Source organism: Hevea brasiliensis, unplaced genomic scaffold (assembly GCF_030052815.1).
Source record: "Hevea brasiliensis isolate MT/VB/25A 57/8 unplaced genomic scaffold, ASM3005281v1 Scaf143, whole genome shotgun sequence".
In the NCBI taxonomy this organism is placed as follows: Eukaryota; Viridiplantae; Streptophyta; class Magnoliopsida; order Malpighiales; family Euphorbiaceae; genus Hevea; species Hevea brasiliensis.
Genome location: NW_026614634.1, coordinates 46004 through 68530, shown reverse-complemented (window position 1 = coordinate 68530; position 22527 = coordinate 46004). Strand labels below are relative to the sequence as shown.

The window sequence follows — 22527 nt, the reverse complement described above, 5'->3', positions numbered from 1 at the left end:
CCATAATTATAAAATCATATAGTAAACATCTTAATCACTAATTATTCTCATTTTACATGTTTTATTTTAAATTGAGTATGATCGAATAGTTTGAAAACTAAAATAATTAGACGATTAAGTTTTTATGAATCTAATCAAAATTTTATTATTTTCAAGGATCATATTTTTAATCATAATTTTTCTTATTAATATTAATGAATATTGTATATTGGTGGAATTTAATATTTTTTTCAATCATTCATAACTTTAACTACGATTTTAGTATTGTTGAATTAAATTTGTGAAATTTAAATTTTTGACACCAACTTTTAAATAATTGAGCAGATTTTCCGACTATAAATAATGATTTAAAAAGACTGACTAATATGTACCAGTTGACTGATAGTGGTGTGATCAGTCTCATCATGGAGACTGGAGCCCATCCATTTTGTGAGAGAAGACTAGACTAATCCAAATTGGATTTTTGTATGTATAATATCTTTCCCAGTGTACACCACAGGGGGTCTTTACTACTATATAAGTGCATCCTTGTACAAGCCTTAAATCACAAGTAAAACCTTAAAAAATATTCTAGTGGCTGCTGGGGCATATTTCTATCTCATGATGTCGCCAATATTTCTGATACTGTTCTTACTGTTTAATCTCTTAATCTCTGCAAGTGTCCATGCAACACGCTTTAATATTCCTAGGCTTAGTCCCATAGGACCAAGAATTTCAAGAAACCTTGATATTGTGTCTGAATTATCAGTTTTTGATGATAATGATGATATGGAGACATTTTTTTACACCCAAACACTTGATCACTTCAACTTCAGGCCTGAGAGCTACGACACCTTTGAACAAAGATATATGATCAACTCCAAGTACTGGGGTGGTGCTAATTCTAGTTCACCTATCTTTGTGTATTTTGGTGCAGAAGAATCACTTGACGATGATATTCCTATTATCGGATTTCTCCCCAATAATGGTGCTCGATTTAATGCTCTTCTGCTTTACATAGAGGTATAATTAATTACTAATGTATTGATTTTCCTGTTAAAATTAAGCTTTATATAGTAGTTGTATTCTCTCCAGATTTTTTTACTTAGCACGATATATTTGTAGTTTCAGATGTCCTGCAAAGGTCTGATGACCTCAGCTTAGTTTGCAATTCCATGCTGAGATATTATTAACAAAATTATCTGATTTAGCAAAAAAATAAATTGATTTATATATTTTATGCATTGATTGTTAACAGTATCTCTGTTTTTATATCATCAGCACAGGTACTATGGGAAATCAATCCCATTTGGATCAGCGGAAGAAGCCTTGAAAAATGGAAGCATTCGTGGTTATTTCAACTCTGCACAAGCTATTGCAGACTACGCAGAAATTATCATTCATGTCAAGAAAAATTTGCATGCTGAAAATTCTCCAGTTATCGTTATTGGAGGATCATATGGTGGAAGTACGTCACTGCTGCATACATATTTGTTGATCTTCACAAGCAATAAATAAAATTTGTGGTTTTTATCTTATTTTAAATTTGGTTTTTTCACTGGTGTTCCTAGTGCTGGCTTCATGGTTTAGACTTAAGTACCCTCACTTAGCCCTTGGAGCTTTGGCCTCATCAGCACCCATTCTTTACTTTCATGATATCAGCCCACAGGGTGGTTACTATTCTATTGTTTCCAAGGATTTCAGAGTAATCTACATAACATTTTTAAATTTTACTTAATTAAGCTTTTGAAAGAGTCTAAATATTGATGTGAAAAAAGGGTTGATTAGTTATGAATTCCTTTTGCAGGAAGCTAGTGAGACTTGCTACCAAACAATACAAAAATCATGGACAGAAATTGATGAAATTGCTTCTAAACCCAATGGCCTTTCAATCCTCAGCAAGAAATTCAAGACTTGCAAGTAATAACATTACTTTTTGACATGTTTTTATGGATCATTATTAAAATACTTTGTGATCTTTACATGAAATTTTTTTTCTTTTCTTTTCTTGTCATAGTCCCTTGAAGGATTCTGATGAGCTCAAAGATTACTTGAACGCATTGTTTTGCGATGCTGCTCAGTACAATGAGCCATCCACATATCCAGTTAATATGATCTGCAGAGCCATAGATGGAAACACCAATTCTGGGAATGATACTCTTAGCAAAATCTTTGGTGGTCTTGTTACTTATCTAGGAAACAGCTCTTGCTATATTAATGCATTTCCTAACGTGTTTGAATCAAGTCCGGGATGGAGTTGGCAGGTAAATCAATGATGAATTACAAGGCACTTCATTTATATGAAAATAATGACTACACAAACTGGTATACGCATGGCCAAGCTTGATAGATCACTAATTCCATTAATGAATCATTAAAAATTAATTAACTATTACATTTATTAATATAAATAAATAAATTTAATAAACTCATTTTTATTGTTAGAATCAATCTTTCAATATTTATTAGATTATATTTACCAATAACTTAACAATATTTTTAAATTTTATATGAAAATATTAAAAATATTCAATTTTAAATATTATTATTATAAATATTTTTTATTTAATATCGGAAATTGAAATACATTTATAAATGAATAACTATCTTCTTAATATTTTTAAAATATTAATTATATATTAAAATAAAAATAAACATATCATCATTTTACAAAATTTATTGTATTACTATAAATAAAAAATAATAATAACTAAATAACATAATGATTCAATATAAATTTAAATTTTTAAATATTAAGATATTAATATTATTAATATTTTTTAAAAAAATTAATTATTAATATTATTAATATTTTTTTAAAATTTTAATTTAAAAATTATAATCCAACAGGTTAATGGATTACTTAATCATAAATTACTTCTCGCGTAAAGATGTGAATAGATAAAACATCCAAAAAATTATCTTATAAGGACTCGAATTTATTTTAAATTTGAGTAAAATTCATCATAAACTCTATTTATAAATCTGATTATAATTACTAAAATATTATATCAACCCGTTTGTTTAAAAACTTGCACAAATATTAAATATTAAATTCAAACTCATTTTAATAATAATAATAATAATAATAATAATAATAATATTATTATTATTATTATTATTATTATTATTATTATTATTATGCTTCAAGTAATATTTTAAGAATATTGAAAATGTAATAATTATTGATTTTTTTTTTCATAATGTTTACAAGAATTGTTATAGAAGTATCTACTTAATTAGCACAATTAGTTATACATACACACACTTGTAATTTAAAATATTTATTTCTAATTAATTATATGCTAATTAGTAATTGATATATAGTATGGCAAGAATGAACTAGTTTTGTCTATCTATTGCATTGCAACTTAGTTATTGATGATATTATGTATATACCATAATTTTCACAACAATATCCTTCATTTTATATTTAATTTATATTTGTGTAGACATGTAGTGAGTTGGTGGTACCAATGGGCATTGGCAATGACACCATGTTCCCACCACATCCCTCCAATCTCAGCAGATACCTCCAGTCCTGTAAGGTCACGTACGGTGTTCTTCCTCGGCCTCATTGGGTCACCACCTATTATGGAGGGCCTGTATGTTTCTTGCTTTCTTCTTCTTCTTGTTCCAAACCTGCAATCTGTAAATTTACCCAAATATAATTTGAAAAATTTATGTATGGCAACACAATGAATAATCTGAATAAACTCAAAACTCAGAATGATCTGATTTAGTTACCACCTTTATTTTCATATTTTTTATTAACAATTTAAATTAGAGTGCTATATCAAGACGTTATATGCATATATTTCTTTGTCAATTGCAGAATATAAAACTCATTCTTCAAAGATTCGGTAGCAACATCATTTTCTCGAATGGACTTAGAGATCCTTACAGCATTGGCGGGTAATTAAACAGACACATTCAAAACAAATTAATCAATGGGTTATTTCTTTTTTTTTTTTTTTTGTTATTTTATATGAGGAAATAATCATGAGAGATTCCTAAATTTATTTTTTTTTAATAATTTCCTTTCCAATAAAAAAAAGACGTTCAATGACAGATTGAAGTCATCGCAAACGGCAACAATGAGGTTTTCAGCGATTACAATAATCCATCGCTCATTATAGTTAATTAAAAATTGAACATCAACAACGGATTTTAATTTGTTGTTGAAATCATCTTCATTAATTAAGGACTAGCGATGAATTGGCAATATACCTGCAATAATTCTATCATTAATCCATTACTGATCAATATTATTAGGCAACGAAATTTCAATCCACCACTGAAAATTCTTTTTTTTTTAGCAATGATTAATCTCTCTGCTTACAGGGTATTGGAGAACATATCAGACACTATTGTTGCTGTTCATACAAACAATGGTATAATCTCAACTTTGAAAATCTTTATATTTTTCTAGCTAACAAAAATATCGAGAATTATTTGTTTAGTTCATAAAATAAAATGAGTTTAGAATTAATATATAAAATAAAGTATATTTATTCTATATAATAATTATTGTACATTAAAATTTAATTATAAAAATTAAATTTATAAAATTGCATATTATTCCATGGAATGATATTTCAAATTTAAATTTCAACAAAATCTAGAAATTAATTATTCTCATCGTATATTTCATGTAATTCAATGAACCAAATAATGATATTTTTTTCTTTTATAAAAGCTTAGTATTACTCTTTTCATTGATTTTCTTGGAAAATTCTTCCTCCTAGAAGAAGAAAAAATTGACAAATTTGATTTGCAGGATCTCATTGCTTGGATATACTTAAAGCAGAAACAACTGATCCAGAGTGGTTGATTGCTCAAAGAGAAGTTGAGATTACTATTATTGAAGAGTGGATTAATAAGTACTATGTTGATCTAAAGAATCAGCAATGAAGCCACACCAAAATGCTTATGCATAGCTATTGTAACAGGATCAATAATGGTGTTGGAAATTGAAGTTGGAATTTGTATATGTTTAATTGTGTAAAATAAGGGAAAAAATAAGCACCCTTGGAGGACCACATGGTCATTCAAGATATAATTATTGTGTGAAATCTTATAAAATCTATATATTTATGTCTACAATTTTAGTGAATTAAACTCCTTTATATTATTTTTAATAATTTTTTTATTATTGATTTAATTTTTATTTCATATAATTAAAAACATATTCTGTAAGTTAAATAAAGTTCTTTTTAACATTGATTTTTTTTAATTAGATCATGTGATAATTAGCATAATAATAAAAAAATAATTGAGAAATACAAATTTCATTCAATAAAAATATTCAAAATTTATAAAGAAACTTAAATTAAGATTGAGTGGAGTCATTTTTTAAATAATTAATTCATAAATATATATAATTTATAGATATGAGAAAAAAATTATTTATAAATCACACATGCATAAACTTTCCAATCACTATAAAAAGAACATTTTAATAAAATAAGAACAATAATCAGTTAATCTCATTGAACAATAACTGAATAATTAAAATTTTATATTATTTATGTCATGATCTAACTCTATGATTGGATCGATACTAACATTTAGGCTAGTATAAAATCTTCGAAACCTGTAGTAAGTTTTACTGCTCCCAAACCCATGACTACTCCCAAAATTCAAGGCCCAACATACAAACTAAAATAAAATAAATATTATAAATCATTAGGCCAACTCAATTTAATAACCATTTGAAATTCACAACTATAGGAGTCTATCTCAACCCTGGTATCCAACATGCATAAACCATATAATAACATTAATTAATACCATATATTTATAAAATAGTATCACAGCAAAGTTTTAATAATAAAATAAATAATTAAATAAACTAATAAAAAAATAAAAATTTCTGATTAACAATATTGTACCCTACAGGAAAAAATGCAAGTCAGACTCTAAAGCAAATTACTCATATACATCCTGGGAAAAAATTATTAAACAAGAGTGATTATTTGACCTAGTGAGTTTAGATGTTGATTATAAATACAATTTCTACAACTATCTAAAACTAATGTAATTCTACCATGAAATGCACATCCAACATATATAATAAAAAATTCATCTAATACTCGCACGAGAAGATAATTTGAAGCTACTCACACACTCAGTGTATCACATCAATACATAAATACAAGATTTGATCCCCTATATAACTCTTTCAATCCAAATCCTACTAGCAAGCTCAATTCAAGCCGAACTTTCGCTTAAATCTATGTGCGGAAGTCAGTGAGATCAACTCAAAGTCGTGTCTCATCCTGACTTTCCATATCCATAAGGATCAGGTTCCAGTAAAACTAGCTCAAGTTGCGACTACCCGTATTGGGATCCTAACTCCTTTAAAGTCCAAATAATTTTTTCTAGCACTTTGAAAATTATAAAAAAATATTCCTAGAGGTCCTTTACCACATCCTTGTATTAGCTAAATTTATTTTACTTAATTTTACTCAACTAATAATATTTTACAGATTTAATCAGCTAGCTTAATTAAGGCAAAAACTACAAAACTTGAGTTAAGGATTCCTTTTGCAAATTCTACTACATAGAATGCGTACAAAACATTTGAAAATGCTGGAAATAACTATAAATACGACTATCTTCCAAAATAGCCCATCAGGCGCTTGACCCGCCCTAAAAACTCGATCCTAAATGTCAGTGAGCTATCACTGATTCGATCACACCTAAATGAAACTCATAAATTATTAATAATATCATATAATTATATTTAATTTATAGGTATAAAAAAGCTCGAAAATCTCACTAAATGATATGGACCTCCGATGATCGCAACGGTGTTCGATTGGAGCGGATTGGTCCTCTCTTGAATGTTTCATCGCTCTGAATCCATCAGTGATCTCATATCGTCAATCTGACGATTGGATTGGGGGGAATCGATCCTAGAAGTTTATGTTTCTCTCTCCTCAATTTGTCAAATTTCGGCAACGATAGGGAGCGGGTTGGTTGGATCTGGTAACTCAGAGGAAGAGGAGTTGAACGCTGCTGGTTTGGCTCGGATAAGACGTTGAAATCGCCGAAAAATAGCGAAAAACCATTTGGCTCCCCCTTTGCGCTTTTCATCGGAAAGACACGTCAACCGCCATTGTTCACCGCTTGATAAGCTTACGCCATTGCTACTAATGATTTTCAAAGGTTTGTCAGCAGTCGTCCACCGCTGGGTTTGGCCAAAGCACAGTGAACGGAGAGAGAGAGTGAGAGATGGGGGAGAAAGAGAGCAAGATTTTGGGGAAGGGGGCTGTTGTTGGTTTTCAACATTCAAAGCTTTGTTTTTTAATTATCTTAACCATAATTTTTCATAGTTTTACAATCAAGTCCAAAATACTTTTCAATTAAGTCCATCCTATTTAAATTCCCTTAAAACAATATTTTAAATAAAACAACACTAATAGTAATCTAATTCACAACATCTAACATTTTTTCTTTTTACTAAAATAACTAAATAAGTACCACAATAATAATAATTAGTGAATATAAAATTTAACTTTAGAAAATAATCATTTAATTTGAAATTGAAGTTTTGAACTAATTTTTATAAAATATGTTTAAAGGAAACAAAAATAATATTAAAATAATTATTTATACAATTTATTAAATTTTAAAAATTTTCAGGGCATTACAATTTACATGATTATAATTTGAAAATAAAATTTATGAATTAATAGGCTATCAATTTTAGGAATTTAAATTGTTTAAATTAGTATTTTAAGTCAACATAAAAAATAGACTATAATTTTTCTTTTTCTTAGCAATTTTACGTAATTAAATGAATATATATTTTTACATAATATATATTTCTTAATTTTGGGTCAATCCAAAGGAGTATAAATTTAAAATACAAAATATATGATAAAATTTAATTACTTTATATATAAATTTTAAATATTATATATTTTTAATTTATAATAAATTAAATTTAGATAAGAAAAATCTAAAAATAAGTGACAGGCTTGAGCTAAAACCAGGTTTGGAAGGAACAACTAGAATTGACAAAAGGCAAAACGAAATTCCAAGCGTGAAGGCAACTTGACATTCACACGCAATTAATCTAATTAATTGTGATAGCATTTCTAGCAAAGGACGATTTCCAGTGAAAGCAACATATAAAATTCAAATTTCATGAGATTAGTCTGAACATGGATGTGAACATGGAATTCGAAAACTTGAACAAGGAATGGCGATCCCACTACTTGAATTTGCGTCCAAATAACATAAATATATATTATTACTTGTTCAAACTTTTAATGGATCAATCAAACTATTTTGATTAGAAGTCTGACAATATTAATTGTTAACTATTTTAATAATTATCATCTATTTTATCAATAATTAATTATTAGATATTAACTGTTAATTATTTATGTAGCAATTAAAGTAGAAATATTCGATAAAAATAGTTATTGGATTAACTGTTAAATACAAAAATAGTGATTTAATCTTGTTGACTATAATCAAAATATTTTTTCAATCTTTAAAAGTAAAGAGGAGTAATTTTTCATGAACTATTCTCTCAATATTTAAACACTAATATAGACATTGTACTATCAAACAGTATAAATAAGAGAAGTAATAATTTAACTATAGTCAAAATACTAAATGCTACCTTAAAGCTATTGTCGGACAGGATTCAAACTCGAAGTTGAGACTTCGTTACCCTGAAAACCACTCTAACATCACTGAATTAAAGTTTATGGATATTAATTTAATGAATATATTCAAATTATTCACCTTTTCTGTTACGAAAGTTGAGTCACTTAAATTATTTGCAAAATATAATCTAAGCAAGATCGTAATTGCCTTCTTGAAAAATTTATCACTTTTAGAAAAAGTGGATTTTTTTTTTAAAAATTTTGGTTCTTCTAGAGAAATGTGAAACACATCGGAAAGAATTGTAGCAAAAATGCCCCCAAAAAAAGTCTCCTATATACCAAGTGGCCGGCTGCTTTATGCTGAATGCTTATGGGTACAGCACTTTCTTTAGCTTGTATTAATATCTTTGGTAGAACAATATTGTCTTTTTCACATTACTAATTTTTTATTGAATTTCCAAAGAGTGATGCTTGCAAAATGATGTCACCTTTGGCTAAGTTAATGCTCATCCCTTCTACAGTATACTTGACAAACCATTCAACCCAATTTTTTTGTTATATTAAACATTTGTAAAGAGGACTACTCAAATTTAATTCTTTTATTTAACTTTTACGTTATAAAAGTCCTTCAGTGGTTCCCACTTAGCATCAAAAATACTGAATAATTAAATTATTTTTTAATAAAAAATATCATGAAATTTGTTGTTTCAGTTTTTATTTTGATTTATTTATTTATAAGAATAAAAATTAAAATTAAATTTCAATTCTTTTATTTTATAAAATTAGAATCAAAATTAAATTTTAATTTGATTTTAAATACTTTCGGTTTGAGTTCGCTTTTAGTTTCAGTTCTTCTAATAATAATTTTTTTTAATTCAATATAATTCTTTAATTCGATTTAAAATCTTTAAAAATCGTATATAACCCTAATATTGATATAAAAAATTATAATCTAATCTCATAAAATCAATTAAATCTCTTAAAATACTACATAAAATCCCTTCCACACAAATCCTAAATTGTTTCAATATTTTATTATTTTTTAATAGAATTCTTCATCATAATTGTTGTAATATTCAAAGAGAGATCATATTTATTTTGCAAAATTGAGCAATAATAATCTGAAATTAATAAACATCTTCTCGTAGAAGATATGAAAATAATATCTACAATGGGAAATGAGACAACCACGTAAAGGAAATCATCAACTTTACAGGTAAGGGGAAAGTGTGAAAAAGAAAACAAGAACTTCAGAAAAGAGGAGAAACAAGAAAAAAAAAAAAAAAAAGAAGCATATTTGCTAATAACGAATCTGCATTTATTGAAAGAAAATAAAAGAAAAAGAGGTATGGGCCACTGCTGATAAATTGCGACAACCACAAACTAAATTTAAGTTAAAAAAGCCTTTAAGGAAAAGCAGAGAAAAGAGGATAATTTATAAAAGTTATTAACTTTTAATTTTTTTTAATAAAATTTATTAAATTTTAATTTGATTTATAAAATTTATTATTATTGAAAATTAAAATTTTTTATATTAACATATTAACTTGTTGATTATTTTATAAATAAAATTATTTAATAAGTAGTTATTAATGGAGAAAAAAATAGAAAAAGAGAGATTTGATAGCGACGAGATAACTGGATATATTTTATATATTTTATTTTTTTTAATTAATAAAATAAATTTATTTATAAAATATTTGTAAAATTCAAATGTAAAATAAATCAAAAAATTCATAAAAACAAAATAATCACAACAAATTAACAATAAGCACAAAAAAATGATCACAAATCCAATACCCACAATCACAAATCGATTAATCTTTTCAATGAAAACCACAAAAACCAAAATCAATTACAATATAAAACCATTACCCATGAATAAATCTGGTGGCAGAAGCAGGTCTAGATGCCAATGAAACCAAAGTTTCATTGCCTATTACCCAAGAACAGATCGGTTGTGACAGAAGCTTTCAACTCTGGAGTTAAAATTGTTGGCTGGGGATCAAAATTCAATTCAAATTCATTGTCATCAAGTGACGTTAATAGCAAATCTTCCACGGTTTGCCAGCTTCAATATTATACTGGGAAAATGTAAGAAAACCTTTTTATTATTTCTTGCCCTGTTTAGTTATGAATAAAGTTAATAAAAAAAAATTAATAGCTGGCATAAAATGAATATTTCAAGATCCATTTCTTGTGGATTCTGCTGTTCGATCAGTGCCAGAGAGGGCATAAGCTGGCAGTATCACCAATTTTGATCTTGGAAATCAAGCTTAATCGTTAAAACTCTTGCCCTTTTTTATTCTCCATTTTATAATAAGACTCTTTGCTACACGCTATACATGGGTACTTTAAATTTCACAAATTTTTTATTTTGTTAAACAAATTAAATTAAAAAATTTCACCCCTATTCGGCAATATTAACTATTTTAATAGCCGTCACCTGGTTTACTAGCTATTTTTAGTAGCTGCCAACTGTTTTACTAGCTATTAGTTGTTAGATATTAGCGGTTAATGGTTAGTTATTTGTTCAATAATTGAAAGTAAAAGTGCATGACAAAAATAATTATTAGATTAGCTGTTAAATATAAAAATAGTTATATCATTTTTATTAATTTTAGTCAAAACGCTCCATTAACTTTTAAAAGTTAGGAGGTGTAATTTTTCATGAATAACCGCTTGAACTTTTAAATACTAAATATTAGAATAAATACTATACCACCAAACAGTATAAATAAGAGATATAATATTTTGACGAAAGTCAAAATACTAATTATTATTTTAAAAGCTGTTACTGAATATGACCTTTATCGATGTATGATTAGAAAATAGAAAAAATTCACTTAAACTCATCCTATTTAAAGAGATATTGTAATTCACTTAAATATAAACTAGATTAATCAATACATTTTAACTTAGTAGTATGTATTAGAGTTGTTTTTAGAATTGTAAGTTTGTTTTTAATTAATTTGAGTCTCAATATGAATTAAATAAGAAAAAAAGATTTTAAAAATTTAAATTTTTTAAAAATTAATTTAAAATTTAAAAATATATTTAAATCTAAGAATTTTTTTTCTGAATTTTCGAATTTTTATTTTTTTTTTTTTTTTTTCTGAATTTGGTAAAATTTAAAATAAATTTTATAAATTTTAAAACCCAATCGAACGGATCGAATCGACCGATCGAAACGACCTGGCATTTCTTTTTTCTTGCATTTTCTTTTCTCCCTTCGCACTCCTCCTTCCCCCGCTCCTCCGCCGCCCCCTCCCTCCTCAGCCTACCCAGGCCTCCCCCTCCCACCGCCCCACCACCGCGCGCCGCCCCAAACGCGCGAAATCGGAACGCCTCGCGCTCCTGACGGCGCGCATCGCTTCCTCTCTCGCCAAAAAAATCCCCATCCAAATCCACCAATCATGCATCATGTAATCATAATCATCTCATCATCTAGTCCAATCACCAATCCAACGAAATCCTAAACCATTTTGTCGGTTTTTTCTAGCCTTTTTTTTTCTTGCCCTATTTTTCTACATTTCGAACAGAGACCTGAATAAACCTCGAGCAGACCAGAACCGACCAGCTTCGCCTCCACTTCCAAGTTATAATTTTGAATTTTGTTTTTTAATTTTCTTCCTTTCCCGCTTTTTTTCCAAGACTTTTTTTCCGAAAAAAATTGCATTAATGAAAAAAGAAAAAAAAAAAATTCGTAACCTAACCCTTCCTTGTTGGGGGCTTGATGGTAGAAAAATTCACTGCCATTCAATTCATGAATTGTACAGAACCGAATTTGCGCTGATCACGAAAAGTCTAAAGTATTTGTCTTTTGGTTACCCGAGGTCCCGACATGCCCCATTATCGACATCCATCCCGAATCGGAAGGACAAGATAATTAGGTAAACCGATCTTTTGCTTTAATTTTATTAGAATTAAATAAAATTAAAATAAAATAAAAATAATAAAAATATTTAATTTCTCGTAAAATTCTGGCAATTTTTTAGTAACATTTAATATTGTTTTTTTTTGTTTTTAGAATTTTTTTAGTTTATGTTTTGAGTTTAATGATCAATTATAAGGACTAAATGGAAATTTATATATATTTAAATGGATAGTATGATTGGGGTTTTGGAGGGGATGTGTGGTGAGATATGTGGTTTTGATATGGATATATGGATATATAGTATGTTTTGTTTTTTGAGCTATTTTCAGGTTATATCAGGACGGAAGCTATTTGATTTACGATGCGAGAGAGATAGCTTTTTTTGATTGTATTGAGTCATTTGAATTATGTAATTGTAATGTAATTTTGTCCGTGTAATTGTATCTTAATGTTTTGTCAGTGTCAGCCGACTAAGCTTCCTCCAATTGTAATTAAGTAATTATTTTATTAGTAAAATCAATATTATATTATAATATTACTTATCATGCCCATGTATATGTATATATTATATATTTATGTAGTTAAATGTTAACGTGCATATGTATACCATATGAGAGTGTCGCATGGATGTTAATAGTTGATGGATGTTGTTGTGGTGTGGTGCGATTGGGTGGCGTTGGATGGCGATGACTGTCGCGGCGCTCGGGGTGCGCAGTCACTCAAGAGTTCTTCGGCCAGACCCGATCCTGGTGAAGTCACGCGCCAGGTTCTTCTTGACTGTGGTTTATTTTTAAAAGTTTCTTGGCCAATTCGCAACCAAAAGTGATTAAGAGAATAGACAGAGATTATATGTGATTATTCCCATATATTATTGTGTATAAGTCCGGTGTGTGAGTGATACATATGATGATTTTAAAATTGCATTGAATCCTCAATTTCAGTTGCGCATCACACTCACTAGTTCTGAGGTTTAAGATGTTTATAGAGATTATGGTTAAATCGATTTTTTTATTTCTCACCGTTTCAATATTTTTTCTTTCATATGTTTTCATTTTATCAGGATTTTATTGTTTTTCTTTCTTCTTTTTGTCTTATTTTATTATTTGTTTATTTTTATTTGCATTAGATTTTCCACATGTGTTAGAAATATTTAAATAATATAAAATATTATTATACACCATTAGGAATAAATTATTATATGCAATGTTTGATGATTAGATGAGGAGCCGAACCCCATTTATCTTTATGTTATTTTGATTTATGTGGTTGTGAGTAGCTGAAATGTGTTGATATATTTTGTTTGATGATATTTTCGCCAAATAAACAAAACCTCGCTGTCCGGTTTTATTACGACTGACTGATTTCACGCTGAAAAATTTCATGGCCTTGCCTTTTAGAGTTGGTTAAGTGAATAGCTAGCTTACTACAGCTTTTGGGCTAGGCTGCACTGCTAGCTCCTGGTATCCGCCCATAGGTTGTAGTCGTGAAAAAAGCATCAATCTAATATTTGACTTAATCAACTTAAATTTAATCGAAAAATTAAATAAAAAAAATTTTTAAAACTAATTTTTCCAATGAAAATTCAAACTAGACAAATTCAATGCCTTCTAGATATATAGTGACTTGATAGATAACTCAATTATTATATGAAATAATGTAATTTAAACTTATTCAAAAAGGACAATAGTTGAAATGATTTGAACCTGCTTGATCTAACTCACTTGTGTCGTGATTCTTTTAAAAATTCATGAAATTATTCTTTTTTGAAAAAAAATTGTGGATTAGACAATAAGTTCTTTACATGATTAAGAAAAATAATAGAAATGATAAATTTTATTTTTTATTAATTAATTTCTATACCAAACACAGAATTATCCTATCTATTAAGCTACCATGTGAGACTTATATATAAACGAATCCCAATATATAAATTATATATATTGTATCTTGAGGTAAAAATGATATATAGCTTTTCCATGTAAACCGGCTGAGGTTTCTTTCATGTTCTAGCTATATAAGCAAGTCCTAGATACAAGCTCTAATTCACAATCCTGGGAAAAAAAATATATATATTCTATTGGGCACATTTCTACATGTCTTCTATTCTTCTATTTCGATGGTTTCTGTTCTTTGTCATTCTCTTAACCTCTGCAACAGCACTGCTTGATATTCCAAGGCTTAGTCCAATAGGACCAAGAATTCATGAAGACCCAGCTGAGATTTTGTCTGAATCAATTTCGGATGATTTCGAGAGATTCTTTTACAACCAAACTCTTGATCACTTCAACTATAAACCTGAAAGCTACAAAACCTTTGAACAAAGATATGTTATCAATTCCAAATACTGGGGTGGTGCTAATTCTACTGCACCTATTTTAGTGTATTTTGGTGCAGAAGCACCACTGGATGGTGATCTTGCTGTTATTGGGTTTCTCTCTGACAATGCTTTGCGATTTAATGCTCTTCTGTTATATATAGAGGTATATATAAATTATTTTTTTTCCCTGTATATTAAGCTGTATTAAAAATTTATAATTAAAACAATTCTCTCTTTCTTTTTTTATTTTCATCAGCACAGATACTATGGGAAATCAATCCCATTTGGATCAAGGGAAGAAGCCTTGAAAAATGGAAGCACTCGTGGGTATTTCAACTCTGCACAAGCTATTGCAGACTATGCAGAAATTATCATTCACGTCAAGAAAATCTTACATGCTGAAAATTCTCCGGTTATTGTCATCGGAGGATCCTACGGTGGAAGTATATCACTGAACATATACATACATATATATATATTCTTCTTCACAACTATTCCATAGATTACATTTTAAATCTGGTTTATATATGTTTCTTTTCATTGTTGTTCTTAGTGTTGGCTTCCTGGTTTCGACTTAAGTACCCTCACATAGCCCTTGGAGCTTTGGCCTCATCAGCACCTGTTCTATACTTTGATGATATTACTCCACATGATGGATACTATTCTATTGTTTCCAAGGATTTTAGAGTAATCTACACATATCATTTTTCACTTAATTAAGCATTTGAAAAGGTCTAAATGTTGTTGTCAACAAAGGGTTCATTAATTATATATTCCTTCCTTTTGCAGGAAGCTAGTAAGACTTGCTACCGGACAATAAAGAAGTCATGGGCTGAAATTGATGAAATTGCTTCTAAACCCAATGGCCTTTCAATCCTCAGCAAGAAATTCAAAACTTGCAAGTAATAACATTACCTTCTGCAATCTTTCAGGAATCCTCATTACAATTTTACTTTCTTGCCATTTATTAACTCTGTTTTCTTTTCTTTCTCTAGACCCTTGAACGACTCCGATGAGCTCAAAAACTACTTGGACTCCATGTATAGTGGTGCTGCTCAATACAATAAGCCACCCACATATCCTGTAAATATAATCTGTAGTGGCATAGATGGAAGCTCAAGCACTGATTCTGGGAATGATACACTGAGCAAAATATTTGCTGGTCTTTTTGCTTACAGGGGAAACAAATCTTGCTATATTAATCCACCGACTAATGTATCTGAAACAAGAGTTGGGTGGAGATGGCAGGTAAGTCGATCACATTAGCCTTTTAGGCATGTGGAACAAATTCACATAGGCCTACCTCCTAAATTCAAGCCTTAATTGATTTTTTGTCAGGGTCTAGTACACTAAAAAGCATGGAGTGCACTGTATAATTTACTATATAAGAGAGTTATTCTATTATAGTGTTGATGGGAAATTTAAATTGAACTTAATTATGCAAAGAATTAATTGATTTATGTGGAATTTTGGTGTAGACATGTAGTGAGATGGTGATACCTATTGGCCGTGGGAATGACACCATGTTCCCACCTGACCCTTTCGATCTCAACAGCTACATCCAAGACTGCAAGGATTTCTATGGTGTTCCACCTCGACCTCATTGGGTCACCACCTATTACGGAGGCCATGTATGTTTTCTTTTTAATCTTTCTTTTTTTTAAATTCATTTTGCTCCGATTAAAACTTCAACTTGAGATTTCAATTTTAGAGTCGATTTTAGTATTTTTTTGTTAAAAACCAATATTTGAAAATGACTTTTTTGGTAAATGAATTGGGCTAAGTCCTACTTTGAAAATATGTAAAATAAAAGGGGGAAATATAAATTATTGGATTACAACATTAATTTTACTAATATTTTGATATGTAAAGCGATTCAATTACTTATATAAATTTATATTAAAATAAATTAAATTATAATATTTTCATCACTCTCTCCAAATTTAATATACCCCAATTCAGATTTCTCTGTACACTAAATGAATTAAATTGACTATTAATTTTCTTTAATTGCATGTAAATTTCCAATTTTTTAATTGCAGAGCATAAAGCTTATTCTCCAGAGGTTTGGTAGCAACATCATTTTCTCCAATGGATTGAAAGATCCTTACAGTAGTGGCGGGTAAACACAGAAACTGAAAATGGGGAAATTCATCATTTTATATTTGTTTATGGATTTATTTATTATAAATGTCTCTCAATTATTGTTTACCTTCATAAAGATTTTTCAGAAAATTTATTAATTTCTCTCCTCATGCTTTGCTTTTCAAAGGTTAATTTTAAAACCTTTCTGTCAATGTTGGACAGCAGGAATGTGTTGAAAAAAAAATGAATAGAGAAAACCTTCCTTGAGTTCTAATTGTACTCTATGTTTCCTCTAACTATAGGGTGTTGGAGAATTTATCAGACACCATTACTGCTGTTCATACAGTTAATGGTATGTTCCTTTATGAACTCCTTGTTAAAGCATGTCTCATATATAAATTTGTTTCAAAATTTTCCTGCTCTGAACTGTAAAAGAAACTGAAAACAAGCAATAAGAAAGAAGAGTAGAAGACCTGATACAAGGATTTCTAGTCTTGAGAATTGTTACTGATACATGAAATTTGGCGTGCAGGGTCTCATTGCTTGGACATAGTTTTCGCAAACAAAACAACTGATCCAGTATGGTTGGTCGAACAAAGAGAAGTCGAGATCAAAATTATTGAAGGATGGATTAACAAGTACTATGATGATCTAAGGAATCAGCAATGAAAACCACACCAAATTTGTAATATTCTGGCATGGGATTAATGGTAGTAGGAATATTAAAGGACTCCAATATAATGAAATCATGAAAGAAATGTGTCTATTTTGTTATTCTTGAGCAAGAAAAATTCATGAAAACATAAATGCATCAGAAGCAAGTTGTATATTTACAATTTCCAGCAAGTAGACATAGTTACAAACCATAAAATTAATTTGGTGAACAAATAACATTTTTGATTTTCATTGATATTGATCACAAAAGACCAATTTGTCTCCTTTCATGCACAATCCTTGTTCGCCAACTGAATTAACTACTTTCCCAAAACTATACCTCAATGGCATCCTTCCTAACAAATTATGAAATTCCCTTATGTAATCTCCTCTCCTCTTTCTATGCTCCTCTCTTCTACTACTCAACCCCACTGCTCTTACACTCCTCTCTGTGCCATCCTTCAATCCCAACCTTCCATCATCATTGTCATCATTTCAAGCATCCCCCCCAATCCCTAACCTTCTTTGCCTCCACCAATATAGGCCCTGCATTTGCTTTGTCAGCCACCACAAAATTCATCAGTATATCTTCACAGTTTTGCATTTGATCGATAATCCCCCTCATTTTACTCATGTTAGACCCACCCTGGCGACTATACTCAAACAGATACTGGCTTTTCAAAATCATGAACTTTGTGAGCACAATTGAGTATTTATCTGGATGCACAGTGTAAATCCACTTCCTTGCTAACAAATCAAGATCATGGAATCTAACAAATAACCCAATTAGACGATCAGGATTTAATCTCCAAATCTGAAAAGCAAAGTTGAAGGATTTAGGATCAACCTCCACATCATCATTGCAAATCAAGACAGCTTGCGTACCAATGGAGGATCTAGGCAGGAAACGATCATTGAGGCTGCTTGAAGGTTGGCGGACAAGGGAGATGGTCGCAAGGCCAAATGAGGAGCGGGGGGAGATTACAAGCCAAGTGGGCTAGTGTTTGGGATGAAGTGGAAGGGTTTCCCTAGAGGACAAGCACTGAGGATACTAGTGAGGAGGCAGAGTATGTGGCAGCAATTGTCTGAAGGAGAGGAATGCGAGACTCGGAATAACCATTAATAAGGACAGTGATGTGATCTGCTCGGAGGTTTCGTGGATCCAGCTCTTTTTTAGGTTCACATGGATCAGAAGGGAGAGTGTGAAGGGAGAACATACAAAGACGCAATGGTAATAACAAGCATACATATGATAAAACATTCACCATGGATGTGATTATGTGAAATTTTAATACTCTTCATCTCCACGGCTCACATGGTGTTCATTTGTTAGCTGCAATTGATAACATCTGACTTGTCACAAGTTTCTTAACAACTTTATGTTAACAATTGCCATAGCAATGTGTGTGTGTGTGTGCATGTGTGTGTTTTACCTGTATTCTTCTCCAATGCTCCCAATTCCAATGAGCTTGATTATGTTGATTCAACAAGACTTTGTCCAATTCCAATGTTATGACTTGGATCTGAGAATTTATAAGTATCAATAGTAGCAATTATTGGTACAATATAAAGGAATTCAAGCGTGGTGCTGATTGGCAACTAAGTTCACTGATCAGCATATATCTGAATATTATAATTCTAGTGTTGAAGAAATGGATTCTTTACAGTTCTCATGCTTCTTGCACAAGCAAAGATTCCAAATGAGCACAAAGATGAATATATTTTCTATTCATAGACACCAAACTACTAAGATTCATATACAAAGGACTTCAAAAATCCCTGCCTTCTCACTTCATTCTTTCATGTGGCTCCCAAATCAATTATACATTATTGCTTTCATCACCATCTCATTAATCAGCGCATTTCTGACAAGCTAGTACAGTCGCTATTCCTTTAGTTGTAACAAGCTAGTCCATTCGCTCTTCCTTTAACACTCCAAAAAAATGCAGATATTAGAAGAAAATAGTCTTTCTTGATTCATTTACTTTCTCTTGTTTCGTTTACTTTCTAACTCTCCACCTCCTACACCAGTAAACAACAATTCCATCCACTTTTACAACGTTCAAAACCAGAGTGACTCAACACTCAAATACCCAAGCAAGAGCATGTTCTAGTGCCAAAAGACCACTTGTCAATTCAATCAAATCATTAATCAGATAATAATGTTTAAGGAATTTCCAATCATGACCACAAACCACTTAGTTTCCGCAGCTCAGATTATACATATATTAATTCAACTAATAAACCAATGTAAACAAAAGAAACAACATCAACTCACCACCAGAAATCCTCTTATACCCATTGCAGCTTTGGCAAACCCCATCCAGAATGAACAATCCCCCAAATTCCAGGACGATCGAATGAAAATATGTATCTGAAAATATGAAGAAACTAACTGCAGAAAAGCAAATGTCTTCTCTCCAAGACAATTATAGCTTAGATATATCAATTTAAGAAATGAATCATAAGTTCCATTATATCTTAGATCACAAAAATAAAATCAATTTGATTCAGTAACCTATGAATCAATTCACATTACCATATGATGCTATTCTAAACAAAAATCCCACCACAATCATGCTCTGGAGATAATCTGCATTTTAATATGAGAACCCAAATGAAAGAATAAAAACAAGACAATAACCAAATGATCAAGCATCAAATCAAAACATTTTATAGATATATAAATTTTTCCTCATTCATAGATCAATTGACAATAGCAGTTCAAGAAATTAGAGTCTGTCCACAGAAGTTACCTGATAGAGAGAAATGGTCTAGTTAGAGATGTTTAAAAATCGAATCTTCTCCTTCAAATAAATAAATAAATAACTCCTTTCAGCGGCATTAGAAGGGACCAATGAAAAGATGCGAATCTAGTGAAGACATGGCCCAAATCTAAGATGGTCATCTCTAAATCCCCACAGAATGTGATGCAGCTTGAATCTTTTGTGGGCCTTGGTTAGTTTTGCTTACTTTGCACTGCGCGTACAGGGTCTTCAAAACGCAGCGTTTTGATCTTTTGTTCTTCTTTACCTAACCTTCTCTTCTGTTTCGTATAAATTTATCTATTAATTCCTCAACTTTGTTAATTATTTCATTTCACTTATTATACTTCAATTTATTTTAATAAAATCACTTATTTTTATTTTTACTAACAGTTATTCGAATTAGAATCTTATATAATCTATTATAAAATTTTTTGTGACGTGTCTCGCGTGATTTTCAACCCGAATAATTGATGATCCAATTAGGCAGTCATTCCAAATCTATGGCAGGATTTAAAATTGATAAATTCTCCATAGATTTGCCCGCAACATTATCTTCTCAGAAGGGCTGAGAGATCCCTATAGCAGTGGGTGTCTCAAACAGCAACAATAATAGTAATACAAAATCTATGGCAATACTCGAATTAAGATCTCCAAGCAGCTAATTCTGAATTGCATTTGCAGGATCTCATCGCTTGGACAGGATCAAGGCCCATTACAATTTAAAGAGTCCAACTAAAAGAGGGACACAGCCATACTCAATCTATGCCCAACATGTAAACTCTCTGGACACAAGTCCAAACTAGGTAAGTCAAGGAACAGGCTGCAACATCATTTTCTCGAATGGACTCTGAGATCCTTACAGCAGTGGCGGGTAATTAAACAGAAACAGGATTTCAATCAAACACAAGGAAAAAGGGTCAACCCGGAAATCAAACACAAGGAAAAAGGGTCAACCCGGAAATCAAACACGAGGGAAAAATAAATAAAACCCAAACAGAGCAATACGATGGCTCAAAATCAAACATGCAGGACAAATCAATCCCTCAACAAACAGAGCAATACAATGGAAATCAAACACCCCGAGACAAATCGATGAGTTTATCTACACTTAGGTGAACATACCCAATTGATATAAACATGACGCATTACATAAAAACATAAAATTAGGATGATTTTATCTATATTTATTATAGAGCTTACTTAAAATAATAATTTTTAATTTTTTTATTAATTAAATGTATATACACCCTTGCGTACAAGAATTTTCCCAAGTTGATTCCTCAACAAGGCAATACAAAAAGCTAAAAGTCAGAGACAGAAGTATTTGACTTCAAGGACAGAGGATGGATGAGAAGCCTTCGAGTGAGGCTCCGTCTTCAAGCCACTGTGCTCATTGCTTTCAAGGTGTTTATTGGTTGAATAAGTCGAAAAGAAAGAGGAGAAGAAGAAATCTGAGTGAGAAGAAATAAGAATAGAGTGAGGGTTTTACGTATATACATGTATATATATATTAACTTACACCCTGTTTGGACAGAAAGGGAAGGGAGGGAAAAGAAAATAAATAAGAAAAAATATTTTTTTTTTCTTATTTAGAAATGAAGGGAAAATAAAAGAAAAAAAAAATAAATTTTATTTTTTTTTATTATTTTCTCTTTAATTTAGAGAGAAAATAATAAAAGTGTTTCTTTATGCATCAAAATTATCAAATTATGCATTTTAAAGTTTTTTTTTTTAAAATACATGAGATAAAATTATAAATTTATCTTATTTTTCTTTCATCTCTTTATTTTCCTCCTTTTCTATTCAAACAACAGCAAGAAAAATAATAAAAAAAAAATATTATTTATTTTTTACTCTTTATTTTCCTTCACCCTAAAAAACTTCCCAAAAAGAGTGTTAGTCATTAAAACACATGAAATGCACTTACATAAAATTAATAAAACATAATATAATATTAAAATATGTATAATTTATTATTATAAATATATACAACGTATTACATATTTAATTACATATAAGTATTAAATTATATTAAAATTATATAAAAGTATCTAAAAAATGAAAAATACATATATAAAATTAATTTTTATTTTTTTATTATTTAATATAATTTGATACACTCTTTTAATTTATTTGTGGATAAAAAGTCAGAATCATATTAGAAGAATAAAATAAGTTGGATAAATATGATTCAATTTTCATAATATTAATTTTTTAATT

At 29.8% G+C, this 22527-nt stretch overlaps 2 protein-coding genes and 1 pseudogene across 2 annotated transcripts; 2 read left to right on the top strand and 1 right to left on the bottom strand.

Moving 5' to 3' along the window:
* The first annotated feature begins 568 nt into the window (after positions 1-568).
* LOC110673331 (uncharacterized) lies at positions 569-5100 on the top strand. Its single transcript, XM_058141545.1, has 9 exons — positions 569-1002; positions 1261-1447; positions 1551-1684; positions 1787-1899; positions 1997-2243; positions 3432-3584; positions 3815-3894; positions 4324-4373; positions 4760-5100. The coding sequence occupies exons 1-9, from the start codon at positions 601-603 to the stop codon at positions 4891-4893; spliced, it is 1500 nt and encodes a 499-aa protein (XP_057997528.1). The 5' UTR covers positions 569-600; the 3' UTR covers positions 4894-5100.
* Positions 5101-14470: 9370 nt separating this feature from the next.
* Positions 14471-17714, top strand: LOC131176509 (uncharacterized). The gene is made up of 9 exons (XM_058141552.1): positions 14471-14963; positions 15057-15243; positions 15354-15487; positions 15590-15702; positions 15796-16048; positions 16279-16431; positions 16843-16922; positions 17188-17237; positions 17418-17714. The coding sequence occupies exons 1-9, from the start codon at positions 14577-14579 to the stop codon at positions 17552-17554; spliced, it is 1494 nt and encodes a 497-aa protein (XP_057997535.1). The 5' UTR covers positions 14471-14576; the 3' UTR covers positions 17555-17714.
* A 74-nt stretch (positions 17715-17788) lies between these two features.
* LOC110673340 (glycosyltransferase family protein 64 C3-like) lies at positions 17789-19311 on the bottom strand (annotated as a pseudogene).
* Between the last annotated feature and the right edge of the window lie 3216 nt (positions 19312-22527).

Coding starts and splice junctions, on each gene's coding strand:
- LOC110673331 (XM_058141545.1), top strand. CDS start 601: ATGATGTCGCCAATATTTCTGATACTGTTCTTACTGTTTAATCTCTTA. Junction 2,244..3,431: donor GTCCGGGATGGAGTTGGCAG/GTAAATCAATGA, acceptor ATATTTGTGTAG/ACATGTAGTGAGTTGGTGGT. Junction 4,374..4,759: donor TGCTGTTCATACAAACAATG/GTATAATCTCAA, acceptor TTTGATTTGCAG/GATCTCATTGCTTGGATATA.
- LOC131176509 (XM_058141552.1), top strand. CDS start 14,577: ATGTCTTCTATTCTTCTATTTCGATGGTTTCTGTTCTTTGTCATTCTC. Junction 15,488..15,589: donor TTGTTTCCAAGGATTTTAGA/GTAATCTACACA, acceptor TTCCTTTTGCAG/GAAGCTAGTAAGACTTGCTA. Junction 17,238..17,417: donor TGCTGTTCATACAGTTAATG/GTATGTTCCTTT, acceptor TTTGGCGTGCAG/GGTCTCATTGCTTGGACATA.